The sequence below is a fragment of the Cyprinus carpio genome, chromosome A22 (assembly GCF_018340385.1).
Source record: "Cyprinus carpio isolate SPL01 chromosome A22, ASM1834038v1, whole genome shotgun sequence".
Taxonomy (NCBI): Eukaryota; Metazoa; Chordata; class Actinopteri; order Cypriniformes; family Cyprinidae; genus Cyprinus; species Cyprinus carpio.
This window is the reverse complement of record NC_056593.1, coordinates 354,266-367,316: the sequence shown is the minus strand read 5'-3', so window position 1 is coordinate 367,316 and position 13,051 is coordinate 354,266. Positions and strand designations below refer to the sequence as shown.

Genomic DNA, 13,051 nt, shown 5'->3' with positions numbered 1-13,051 from the left:
GATTTCTCCGAAAGTGCTTGCAAAACAGAAAGTAAAAGGACAGCTCGTTATATCGAAGATAACGGCACAATTCTGAATATTAAAAGATTCTTCATACCATTATATGTATTCTTCAACTTAAACTCTTATCTTTAATTGAGGAAAATAGTTTTTCTTTAAAGGTTTCATATTTAATTGTTTATCAAAACAACTGAGTGATGGTTTCACTTTCTTATTTTCTGAACTGAAAGTGAATGTATTATTGGTTCACTTCACAGGTAAAGTATTGGTCCACTCTCCAGCTTTCTCATTCATGCTTGTAGTTACTCCAGACGAACTGAACAAGGAGACTTCGTCAAGATGCAAGACAACCAAAGCAGCGGACAGTACGACGTGAATGATGCGACGCTGAGATTTGTCAGACGGAAAGATGACATAAGTATGTTTTTTTCCCGAACATCTCTGTAGCAGGGAGTTTATGGACAGAGAGATTAAAATGAGAAACTTTGAAAAATTGACAGCTGTTGGGTCATATATGCCAATGATTTAGACAAAACCTTGTGTTTTAGTGTTTTCAGTGCATCTGTTGACGCTGTGTTGTGACTCTTAGCTTTAGATGATGACCCCGACATTCTGAGAGCAGAGATGTCTTGTGGCCATGCAGTGTCCCCTCAATCGCTGACCGCCTGGTGTCGCAGTCTGCTGGACCAGGTGCGTCCGAAATTCTCTATGCAATTAAAAAAAGGGTCGTCTGGACTAGTTGTTTTATGTAATAGCTAAGTTAGTAATTTGCTATGCATCTGAGTACCTTTATTTAGCTTATTGTTTCAAAAAGATGCTCATTTGCCGAACTAAGACATATTTGCTTCTTATGAAATCACGTAAGCATTTATGACAATTATCAATAACTTGGAGGCAGAGCTCAGCATCCAGAAGACTGGCATCTAAGGTTTTTTTAGGCTAGATCTTTTTTTTTTTTTTTTTAAACTCAGTCGTTCACAAGAATGTGTCTCTGTAAATTAGGGATGTCCTGAGCCGATCTCAAGGATCAGGATCGGGGCCAATCAAGCATTTTTTAAATGATTGGTATCAGCTCTCCTAAGCCGATCCTTATTTTATGTCAGCTGTCATGCAGTACTCTCCTTCCAGGAGATTTGCCAACCAATCATTTAAAGGAAAAGAAGACGCTCAAATTATTCAGCTGCCATTAAAACCAAAAAAGAAGAAGAAATGTGTGTGCATGATGCTGAACCAGTGAGGTCTGTTCTAGCACCTCACACGCGTTTGAGCTTCCGTGTTCAATGTATTTGATCCATCTGAGACGTTGTTATTACTCGTTGTGTCTTGCTTCGGATTTGACTGAGAGACTGGCATTCTGACAGCACAAGCTTCATGCTTTCTAACCTTACCTCCACCTTTTCTAATCATTTTGCAATTATTTTGCTAATTGTACATATAAAATACAGTGAGTTTACATCAGTAGTTCCATATTCACAGATAGCACAGGTACGTCTGCAAGACGTCTGTTAAAGATCTGGAAAGCATCTGCTGTGTACAAACATCTGATAGACATCTCTAAGATGTCAGTGTTACATCATAAACATCTTAAAGATATCTTCTAAACGTCTGTTTGACATCTGATAGGAAACATCCTGTAGACGCATCGCAGATGAACAAACACTCTAAAAAATATGTCTTGCAGATGTAATGCAGACGTCAAATAGACGTCTCTGAGATGTACAGTGGGTTGCAAACCAAAATGCCTATAACCACCGCGTGTATGATGTACAGTGGGTTGCAAACCAAAATGCCTATAACCACCGCGTGTATATTCATGTTCTGCCTACCGCCAGGTGGCACTAAGGGACAGTTTGCAAACTGACTGAAATTTATATTTTGTTTTGTAAATTGAGAACCGAATCCGACTGGAGCACATGTCTTTTTTTTTCCTCTCTTTTTTGTTTCCTAATTACACTGCTCTTGCAGCCATTAAAATAGGTCAGTTCTTTTTTTTAATTGCAAAGTTATATTTCTTATTGTTTCAAAGTTGTTGTTGTTGTTGTTGTTTAAGGGATGACCAAGCGGATAGCAGCAGACAGTTGGGTTGATGACGTTTGATCAGTTTAGCATTCTCAAATAATCATGACTTGCTTAAAATAAAATCTGTTGATATTAAACACATAAAGCCATAGTACAATGTTAACTTAAACATTTAACCTAAATAAAAGTGCGGTGTTATCTAAGCATTTGTGCAGAGAGTGGAAGCTGAAGCGCATTAATGCACGAGGGCGCCAGTGCAATCACTTAATTTGGTTCCTCAGTGGAAACAAGTAGGCTACGTGTCATTTTTGCTCATACAGATAAGACTAATACTTCATTCGGAACTGTAAGTGCTTTCTACCCTTATTTTTGTGTGCACTCACAGTAATCGAAAAAAAAACGTTTTTGTAAAATAGAGAAAATAAGCAGGATGCGCGTTGCCATCTCGTCTGTGTGAACAGAGAAAATTTGAGCTCGGGCTGAAATACAAACCCCAAAATCAGTGCAGTTTAGCTTCGCCGTGTCCTAAACTGATGGTTTATATTCACAATAAGCTACAGAATACATGTAAGACTGGATCCGTGAATGGCTATAATGACAGTAAGACATCTATAAGGTATGATCGCGCTTTAGTTCATATTTAAGAAACGACTTTTTCAATTAAAAGTTGTTCAATTAATAATTTTTATGTGAGGTTTTTCAGAAACAGTGCTATTATCATTGGGTGTGAAATTATACAGTTGCTCACTAAAATAAAGGAAAGATTTCATAAAATATGCAACAATTTCTTCATTAGTGAACAGATATCTTTTCCCCACGTAGTTCTTTGTCAAAATAAAGGACAGGTAATGAATATCAAAGTATGAGCATGACAAAAATGCATACTGTTTTATTAAAAGATTTTTAATGTATAAATTCAAAATGGATTTGTGACAGTTATTAAGTAATGACAAAGAATGTTGGCATTTAGAATCCATGTATGTATCCCTAGCCTGAAAGGCCTACCGCTTTTAATGCTCCGATCCAAAGTAGACCACCATTTCTTTCAATATATCACATGATATATTATATAAATAATGCTGCACACCTGTTAAAGGTTTCAAATCTAAAATATGGTGTAATACTTAGCTTAGCTTAAATATAACCACAGGCTCATAGACTTGACATTTATCCTGCTTAAATTTGTTCTAAATGAGAAATGCACATAACTTTCATAAATACTAAATTTGCATCAGTGAATATTGAATATTTAATCTAGGCCTACAGTGATTTGTTAGACGTCTCTGAGATGTACAGTGGGTTGCAAACCAAAATGCCTATAACCACCGCGTGTATATTCATTTTTTTTATTATTTTGTTTTTAAATGTGTCAGTATAAATTCTACTGTCCAGCTATCACACATGGGACAGAGAAATGCAGCGCAGAGTGGCCGTACCTGGAGGTGAGGAAGCTGGCAGTGCTTAGTGATTCAGAGCAGGCTCATTTCGAGGAGAATATGGCTCTTCTGGCAGCAACTGAGTACTGCGAGTTTAAATCAGTGAGTACAAATAACATTTCAACAAACTCATGTGAATTCATTGACAGTTAATGAACTTTGTCTGGTGTGTCTCTCTGTAAGTGTCCAAGCTGTGAGTCCTACGTGGAGCGAGAAGACCTGAGCAACCTGTGTGTGAAATGCACCATCTGCACCGCTGTGAAACAGAAGCGCTTCCAGTTCTGCTGGCAGTGTCTGAGGGAATGGAAAGGACCAGCGGCTCACTCTCTACGCTGCAGTAATGAAGACTGTGTCCACCCAGATGTTGACAAGCTAGCAAAATGTACAAATATGAGGCTGTCTTATGTGAACAATGTGGAGTGTCCTGCCATCCGAGCCTGCCCCACCTGCGGACTGCTTTTAGAACACAACGGCTTCGCTTGTAAAAACCTTTTGTGTAAGCGCTGCAAGGTGGAGTTTTGCTTCCTCTGCCTACAGCTGAAGCGTGTTTGCAATCCGATCAGTGGACCTTATACTGTCTGCTCAGTGGCACCACGGCAGACTGAAATACCAGTTTGGAAGAGATAATGTTAGAGACGGGACTCAACTCGCAATGCGATACGATTCACGATATGATTTTCTCATGTGATTTTTTTAACAAAATGAGATTTAAGACAAATTATAAATGAAAACATCCTTTTATTATTTCTCAGACAAAAAAAAAAAATCTCTCTGAAATCTCAAACTAAGGCTTTGTCTGTTAAAATTAGAGGCAACCATTGCATCTTAATCACAATGCATACCTAAATTAGATCGTATTTTTTCAAAATTTGAAGCAAAAACAGAATACGCTTTGTGAAACTATGCTGAGAAGCTGCTCACTGCAGAGTTATTAGTTTTAAGGATTCATGTCTTACTGCAGACGTGAACTGTAATGTTTATGGTCTTTTCGGGCAGGATATCAATCACAAAGCTCGATGTAGACTATACCACACTGCCGACAGTAACTGAATACAAAATATATTTCTGTACAGCATGTGATAATTATGCAGTTAAATATTACATATGAACTGGGATTATTAAAAGAAACTGAACCGCTTGACAGCTGCTTGACGGTGTAAATGCTCGGAAATATTTCACGTCTTTAATTCCATTCATTATTTGTAGCATGCATGCCATCCAATAATCCCAATAAGTTTTGTGCTTTGTTACTTTTAATCAGAAATAAATCAGCTTTCAAATTCTGTCAATTTATCACAAAATACAAATTATAAACGTGTTTTTTCAGCCACAGAAAGACGCCAGTAAAGTAAATAAGCCGCATTTACCTCAGGAAAGACATGCATTGTACATAAACTTGAAAAATAACTCTAGACAGAAGCATTATATTGGGCTACATTTATTATATTTGACTTAACCTTGATGAAATCTGTCATGGGAATGTGCAGGGAGACTTGATAGGAAATCATTCTTCACTTGTTATGATGTCTTGAGCAATTCAGTTCTATAGGCCTAGTAGTTGTAGCCATTGCAGCGTGAATGTGGTCTCAGCTGTATCTATAACTGTGGCAGAATGTGTCTTGTCTAGGAGCTGGAAGTCTTTTGACTCTGCAGTGAGTACCACTTGACAGCAGGTGGCGCTTACGGAACAGCTGATACAGCGTTTCCATGGTTACCACTGTAAACACAGCAGCTGCTCTAATAAACACAACTTTTTCTCATTTTAAAGTATTTTAGTATTTAATGTCATTCTCATTTAAATTTTGTTCTTTTTATATTTTTTTTTAATTTGTTTCTTTTATACATTAACATTTTTATTTACAGTGAAAACACATTTTGGATATATGAAAACCACAGTTTAAAAGTATTTTATTACTTAATGTAATTTTAATTCAAAGATATTTAGTTCATATATATATATATATGTAAATATATTAATTTGTAATGAGAGCAGTGTGAAAACTTGCCATTTATATATATTTGACATAATTTTAAGCATTTTAATATAGTTTTAATTTGAATGCATATAGTTCATTTATGTATTCACACGTTCATTTGTAGAGAAAAGGATCTGAAAACACCTTTTAAATATATTTTTACAGTGTTTTATACTGAACTGTAGCAACTGTCTTTATACAGATGAACTGGTTCATAATAAAAAAAATAAAAATAAATGTAATCAGTACAAAGAGTTGTGTGTAAGAGGTCAACACATCCGTCACAGGTCATAGGTCACGTAAGGGAAGTGATTGACAGCTGTGAGAACCACACACACACACACACACACACACACACACTTACAGTCAGATGTGTGTTGTATTGAGTTGTTTCTACCGCCACCTAGAGACCATTAAACAACACTGAACCACAGCACAGGACTGATTTAACTCATAATTCATAACCACAGCAACTGAGATGAAGAAGAATGAACTGCAAATCTGCAATATTACACGAAAGTACCGTTCAAACCACTGGATGAGTGTTTATTTCACTGTTCATATTTCATCTGTTTATTTCACACGTCTGAATGAAACACTCTTTTTGAAGTCAATTAGATAAGATTCAACTTTATTGTCATTGCACATGTAAGGTACAATTACAACTATATCATAGTTTCTGCAAAGATTCGTACACATATTCTTCCAATTTTGTGTATAATTTGATCTTATTAATATAATAGCTATGAGTTCTTTTTACAGTTTTTGTTCCAACCGTATTAAAAATAATGCCTGTCATAATGGTTTTGTCATGTTGATTTGTTTATTTTGTTGTAACCACAGCTTTATCCCAGCAAACAATTTCTGATTCCCAGAATGTTTTTATTTGTTTCCCAAAAATGACCAAATGGGACGTTAGAGGAACGATCTGTTTGCTGGGATTGAAGTGAGAATGTCTATATTAACTGTGGGGTTTTACAAACTATTAATGCTCACTTTTGGTTAAGTTGGATTTATTATAATGCTCTTTTTAATCAGGTTTTACACACGTGTGCAACAGTAAACCAACTTTTTTTCAGCAGGGCTGTTTCAGTAAGCACAGAAGAAACACTTCACTGTACGATGTGCAGCTGTTGCTAAGAAACACAAAGCTCAAAACTGCTAGACAAGGGTTTTGAGCGCTTGAGCTAGTTAAGATTTCACATCCTAGTAGCACGAAAACAGTTTGTCAGGTTGTTATTTTATTTACACACAACCTGCATTTCACAGCAGAAATGTACTTTTTACACAAGTATGCCGATTCTTTGCTAATGCATCACAAGTTAGACTGGTGCATTCACACATGCATTTGCTACATTTTTAGGCATAAAACATGCTATTTATGCTAGTATGCAAGTTCTTTGCTGTGCATTGCATGCTTGCATGCTATGTTTACACATACACATTTTTTTGCAAGCATATCCTGCATTTTATGCTAGAAATGTTTTATGCATACATTTTTATGCAAGGATGCAAATTCTTAAGTAATGCATGCCACACCCTGTACATCCTGCTTTTTGTTTTTTTTTGTTGTTGTTGTTTTTTTTTGCCAGAAATGTTTGTGTTGCAGATTCTTAACTGAAGCATTTTATTTACACACAAGCTGCATTTTACACCAAGAATGCACTTTTTACAAAAGTATGCTATAATGCATGACAAACATGTGTGCTACGGTTACACTGAAGCATTTTTTACATCCTGCGTTTTATGCCAGAAATGTACTTTTTATGTAAGTATGCACATTCTTGGCTAATGCATTGTGAGCTTGTGTGCCACAGTTAGACCGACACATGTTTTTTTTTTTTTTTTTTTTTTACATGCATATGCTGCATTTTAGGCCATAAAAGCATTTTTCACCGAAGTATACAAATTCTTTGCTAATGCATCGCATACTTGCATCCCAGACAGCAAGCAGTTTCGGCCCAGATCCGGCCCACATCTGGTCCGCATGGATTTCATGCGGTCCAGATGTGGGCCGGATCTGGGCTGAAACTGCTTGCTGTCTGGGATGCCAGTTAGACCGGTGCATTTTCACATGCGTGTGCTGCGTTTAGGTGAAAAAGTATACCTGGGCCTGCTAATTACATTACTGCATTACTGCGACTGTGACAAACCTCGGCACTCAAAGGGCCAGTAATTTTCTCTAAATGTATGGTGGTCATATCTATCTGTCGAAAGATCACAAGCAGAGACGGATGAGTGAGATGTCAGTTTTGTAATTTCTTGCACGTGTTTGGTGCACTGCACTTGAACTTCAGTTTCCAGTGTAATGAATGAACTGGAAGTGATTTGTAATTTGCATAAGTAGTTTAAGTCTGCATACTATTCATTCAGTTTCACAAGCTATTTGTAAAAAAGCACATGCAGTGCACTAGTATTTCACATGTTTCTCTCTCATGAGGAAGCGTCTGAGTCGCACTGACGGAAGGCGAAAGGCTCTCTGCATCCCATCACCCCCCAGACGCAGGTAACACCTCACCTGTCTCATGCACACCTGAGTTAAACGGTCCACCTGTCTTGTGTTTCTGCTGCAGTCGTAGCGTTCCTCTCCATCTCCTGTCCCACAGACACCGACAGAGGGAACGGGAACGAGCGCGGAAAAAGGCATATTCATCTCACAGGAGATGATGTCATCGGGTGGGGGGAGGGGCCCCCAAAACTGACCAATCAGCTGGCGCCTGTGAACCTAAACTGCCTTGAAAAAAGTGCTTTGTATTGTGTATTTTTAAGAGAAATCTAGTGCCCTTCTGAGAGGAGTTTAAATAAAATCGCAGCATCAACTCCTGATTCTATTCCATTCTAGCATCATTGCTAAACTATGAAGTTTGTTTGGACCCTTGATATTAAGCCCCGTGGGATCATGGTGGGCTCACTAATGAAGTAGTCTGCTAACTAGTGAGGGTTTAATGAGCCTGTTGGGAGTGTTCAATCCCTCGTGGATCCTAATGCATGTGTATCTCTGGTGGAATCTCGCCGGCTCCTTGTGGTATCTTCTCCTTCACCAGCAGGACTGCGATGGAGCTGATGTGGTGTTGGGTTGATATATATGTGGTAACGATGGTGATGAGGGTGCGAGGTCACTGAGACGTCACTGAGAGCAGCTTTATAAATACTAAGAAATTCTGAAGCGCTTTGAACACTCGATTGTCCAGTGATCAGGTGACTCATGGCCGCTCAAGCGAAGCCCTCTCAGCGCATGGGGTCGTCTCCGCTCTACATCGCCGTGTACATCTTTCTGGTGATGCTGGGGAACGTGGGTAACAGCACGGTCATCGCAGTGGTCGGGCAAAGCCTTCTGAGGGAGACTGGAGCCGTCCGAAACTCTGACGTGATTCTGGTCAACATGGCTTTCTCCAACCTGATGGTGTCGTTGGCAAGAAACTCTCTTCTGGTGATCTCCGACATGGGAATGGAGGTACGGAAGAATGACTGTGGCTTGATGGATGAATGGACCCGACCGAAAGTTGACATGTTCAATGATTAAGAAAGAAACGCTGAAACAATGTGTAATGTTAAATGGTGTAAAAGGTTAACAGACTACATGTAAATCAACATTGAAATTGAATTCTCTTATGCTGAAAAGCAAGATGTTGAAACGATGGTGCAATACCAGCATTTATTAAAATTTTCAAAATCCAACCTTGATCCACCTATCAACACAATACACTAGTACATTTAAAAACAAATGGTTGACCATTAAAATACTGGTTTAAGAGTAAGTACACATGAAACATTTAGTAAGTCCCATCGGTCCAATTGACGTTGACTTGAAATGTTTGGTAAATCCAGTCCTAATGTGAGATCTGTAGGAGAAGATCTGATGGAGGTATAAAGGGACATTCGGGAGCTGAACCATATGAAATCTTGAACTGGAAACTAGTAGAGAGACGCCTCGGCTGGTGTATTAGTGCCTGGCAGATGGTTTTGAACAAGTTGCAGGTAGGAAGGATGTAGAGTCCCAAAAAATTACAAAAAATTAGAGTAGTCCAAATCTTAGTTGGTCACGTCAAAGGCAGCAGTGAATAAATCAGCATGTCCAGGACCAACGGTCAACATTGTGTCAAAATAGACTTTGAGCTACGTTGGTTGTAAATCCTGACTGAAATGTATCCACAGTGTTGTCCTCTGAAAACATGGGTAAATGCTATTAAAGAAATGCTATTTATAAACCGAATGTTAGGTTCTACAGGTTGGTTCAGTCTGTAAATTTGAAGTCTTTGTTTTGCCGTTTCCACTCCGCAGACCTGCATGAGTACTCGTATTTCATCGACTGAGAGTTTTCAGTCGCATAAGCTTGGATGAAGCAACTGCGTCTAAATGTAGTGACTTGATGATGTAGAACAGTGTCGCAACCAATATTACTGGGAAACTGTAAAAGTGTAGTTGGATTTCGTACTGTGTTTGATTCCCAAACACTGCTTATGAGTGTTTAAATGTATGTGATTATGATTCTGCAGCTGCTTTCAGCCTGAAGCCATCAACATGGCTCTTTCCTCGCAGGTTTTCCTCAATAAAAACTGGTGTCGCTTCATGATGGGTGTCTGGGTTTGGCTGCGCTCTGCAAACGTTTGGTCGACGTTCTTTCTAAGCGTCTTTCATTTTCAAACGTTGCGTCGGGTCGCCCCGCCCATCACGAACGTGCACGGCCACCCCGGACCCCCCAGATCCCTCATATTCGGGTTGTGCCTCATCTGGAGTCTCAATCTGATCTACTCCATCCCAGCGTTTGTGTTCTCCAAAAACGGAGACGAGAACTCCACCGAGGTCAGTCTTTCTTTTTATTGATCGATCAGTGTCCATAGACTGGTTTTTAACTAGTGTTTATCTCTCCTGCAGACGCTGATGTTGGTGAGCAGCACCACTCGCCCGTTGCTTGGCTGCATCTGGGACTTTCCGTCAGTCTACAGCGGCCTGGCCTTCGCCACCTCCTCCATGCTGATCCACGAATGCCTTCCCATCTGCCTGATGAGTGTCACCAACCTGGGCTCGCTGCTGACGCTCTACGCTCACGGACAAACACGAAGAGCCGCCAACAAGAGTCAGGACGCGCCAGTCATCACCCGGATCCCTGCGGAGCGACGGGCGGCTAAGGTGAGCTCCATGTTCCTAGACCAGTCCTGACCAAACTCTTAGTATTTATTCTTAACTGAAGACCTAGTGTGTGACATCTGCATCCGTGAAGACCCCACAAAATGGTTTGGCAAGCAGTTTTCTGTGCATTTTCCTGCGTTGATGCACAGTGAAATTCGGATACGCCCCCAAGTGCAAGATGATGTCATCAATGTTTTTGGTTAATTTTCCCAACAGAGAAACAGTATTTAAATATCTACTATTATTTTAATTGGGACAGTAGCATGCTGATGACTTCAGTGTTACAGACATGATCAATCTGGATTTGGATTTCTCTCCAATCTAGTGTACAAATCCAACCAGTTGATAGGAACCAACGAGACCTAAGCAGTACAGTGCCATTCCCTAACCTTAATTATACTGTGATGATGAACTAATGATCTTCATGGATCCTCTATTAGGGCCGTAATCCTCTGGGAAGAGCAGATCACAGTCCACTGGGAACAGATGCACTGGCTGTGAGCAAGTCGCTTCATGTTTTTGGTTCTCCATGGTGAACATATTTAGACAGGTTTTGAATCTTGTTTTTAGGCAGATGAATATAAGTTTTAAAACAGTCCAGTACAAACGTTACTGCCGCTCGTCAACGGCAACATCTAGAACAATCCTCGGTAGGCTAGACCATCCCATTTAACAATGCTCGGTCCGACCTTCACAGCTTTCGAAGGATGCAGCCTTTAAAATGAGACACGGCTGTAATCACAGATTAAAAGGACGAGTGATAGTAGAACATCTCTGTGTGTTTTCTCAGGTGATTCTGGCTCTGAATATCCTCTTTATTTTGTCTTGGGGCGCCAGTGTCATCTCTGTCAACTACTTCAACTACAACCGCAAATCTTCCAGCTCTTCCACGGAGTTCCTGCTCATCGTCGCTCGCATCGCTAACATCACCTTCATCGCGCTGTCGCCCGTCGTCCTCGCCGTGGGACACAGGAAGCTCAGAGCGTTTCTGAAGTCAGTTCTGTCGCGTGTAATCTGACAGACAGACCTCTCTCTATATGGACAGACAAACTACAGACGTCATATTATTTCCTGCATCATAATAGTGTGTTTCTGTGTGTCACATTATTTATTTTTAATAAAGTTGCATGTATTTACTCAAGAACGAAGACTTAGGGTTGTGTGCATTTCAAAATGCAGCTGAGAATCCAGATTCCTGAATTTGAATTCTATATGAATTGACAATCCAAATATGATGCATTAAATAGAATGGAATTAATGCATATCAAATCATATAACTGCTGTAAGAGCATCTGGTTTATCGGCACCAACCTGACTGAAACTGAAGTATCAGTAAGTATTAATAAAAAGCTGAAGAATCATTTGAGTAATTTCATTTGTCCTGAGAAGAAACTTCCTGAACTGAAGGTTTGTACTCTCTTGTGTTTCTATCAAGTTGCAGTAGAGACTGAAAGCGCCTGCTGGCTCACATTATACTTCTCTAATTTCATGTCTGCTAGGGCCTCTGGCTTTGGACGAATGCAGACATACACTGGATTGCTTCTGTTATAATTAACGAAGGGATTGCGGTGTGGGCAGCTTCATTGATTATAATGGGAGTGATCTAATTGTGTCACGTCATGTCGCACCACTGCCTTCACAGAAGAACGCCAATGTCTGACAGAAATACGACACAAGGTAAACTTGTTTTCTGTTTTTACTTTGCAAACATGAATATTAGCAAGTTTATAGTCATGTAAAATCACATGTGCCTGTCTTCCACGGATTCCAGCGTCCTGAGCTGCTGCTTCTGTCCTCCTAGTTGGGTTTTAAATGTTTGTTTGTTTGTTCACCCTTTTTTACTTTGCAAACATGAATATTAGCAAGTTTATAGTAATGTTAGGTTAACTGTGTGGGTCTATTTTTTTTATTGTTATAGGTTTTCCCTTTTTTATATTTATCCACAGGTTTGGTTTTATTTTTTGCTTCTAACCCAGCATGTTTTACAGAGCAGGGTCTTTAAAATGGCAAACAACACAAAGCAATCAAGAAATAGGTAAGTTCTCTTCTTGTACTTTGTTAAGAAATTTCTGTTTCTGCGTCAGTCAGTCAGATGTGTGTTGTATTGAGTTGTTTTTTAAACAACACTGAACCACACCACAGGACTGATTTAACTCAGAATTCATAACTAGATGTTAAATAAGTTAGTTTATCTGTTAATTTCACATGTCTGAATGAAATGCATTTGCATTTTACATATTTGACTAGCGGAAGATTGTTCCGTACTAAACCTTACAAAATAACCACAGTTTTGGTCAAAATAGCCTACATCTGTTAATTTCACATGTCTGAATGAAATGCATTTGCATATTTTCAGTCAAAATGTCATACTGTTTATCGTGTTTACCTCTTCACACGGAGTCTGCGGTTCAAGCGGCTCTCTCGGTAAAGATTGACACCGATCAGTCTCCCACTAATCACCGCCAGTGTCGCAACACGTTACAATGACTG

At 39.3% G+C, this 13,051-nt stretch overlaps 2 protein-coding genes across 2 annotated transcripts; both read left to right on the top strand.

The window, feature by feature from the left end:
- Positions 1 to 226: 226 nt before the first annotated feature.
- LOC109073244 (E3 ubiquitin-protein ligase dbl4-like) lies at positions 227 to 5,222 on the top strand. Its single transcript, XM_042711583.1, has 4 exons — positions 227 to 418; positions 590 to 691; positions 3,388 to 3,557; positions 3,639 to 5,222. The coding sequence occupies exons 1-4, from the start codon at positions 340 to 342 to the stop codon at positions 4,080 to 4,082; spliced, it is 795 nt and encodes a 264-aa protein (XP_042567517.1). The 5' UTR covers positions 227 to 339; the 3' UTR covers positions 4,083 to 5,222.
- A 3,414-nt stretch (positions 5,223 to 8,636) lies between these two features.
- LOC109073243 (olfactory receptor class A-like protein 4) lies at positions 8,637 to 11,624 on the top strand. The gene is made up of 4 exons (XM_042712270.1): positions 8,637 to 8,885; positions 9,971 to 10,234; positions 10,307 to 10,561; positions 11,352 to 11,624. Exons 1-4 carry the CDS (start codon positions 8,637 to 8,639, stop codon positions 11,577 to 11,579), a joined length of 996 nt encoding a protein of 331 aa, XP_042568204.1. The 3' UTR covers positions 11,580 to 11,624.
- The last annotated feature ends 1,427 nt before the right edge of the window (positions 11,625 to 13,051 follow it).

What these genes read in the sequence shown, in the direction of transcription:
- LOC109073244 (XM_042711583.1), top strand. Translation starts at nt 340, where the DNA reads ATGCAAGACAACCAAAGCAGCGGACAGTACGACGTGAATGATGCGACG. An exon ending in TCGCAGTCTGCTGGACCAGG is followed by an intron (nt 692 to 3,387) that starts TGCGTCCGAAAT and finishes GTTTTTAAATGT; the next exon opens with GTCAGTATAAATTCTACTGT. An exon ending in AGTACTGCGAGTTTAAATCA is followed by an intron (nt 3,558 to 3,638) that starts GTGAGTACAAAT and finishes TCTCTCTGTAAG; the next exon opens with TGTCCAAGCTGTGAGTCCTA.
- LOC109073243 (XM_042712270.1), top strand. Translation starts at nt 8,637, where the DNA reads ATGGCCGCTCAAGCGAAGCCCTCTCAGCGCATGGGGTCGTCTCCGCTC. An exon ending in TCTCCGACATGGGAATGGAG is followed by an intron (nt 8,886 to 9,970) that starts GTACGGAAGAAT and finishes CTTTCCTCGCAG; the next exon opens with GTTTTCCTCAATAAAAACTG. An exon ending in GAGACGAGAACTCCACCGAG is followed by an intron (nt 10,235 to 10,306) that starts GTCAGTCTTTCT and finishes TCTCTCCTGCAG; the next exon opens with ACGCTGATGTTGGTGAGCAG.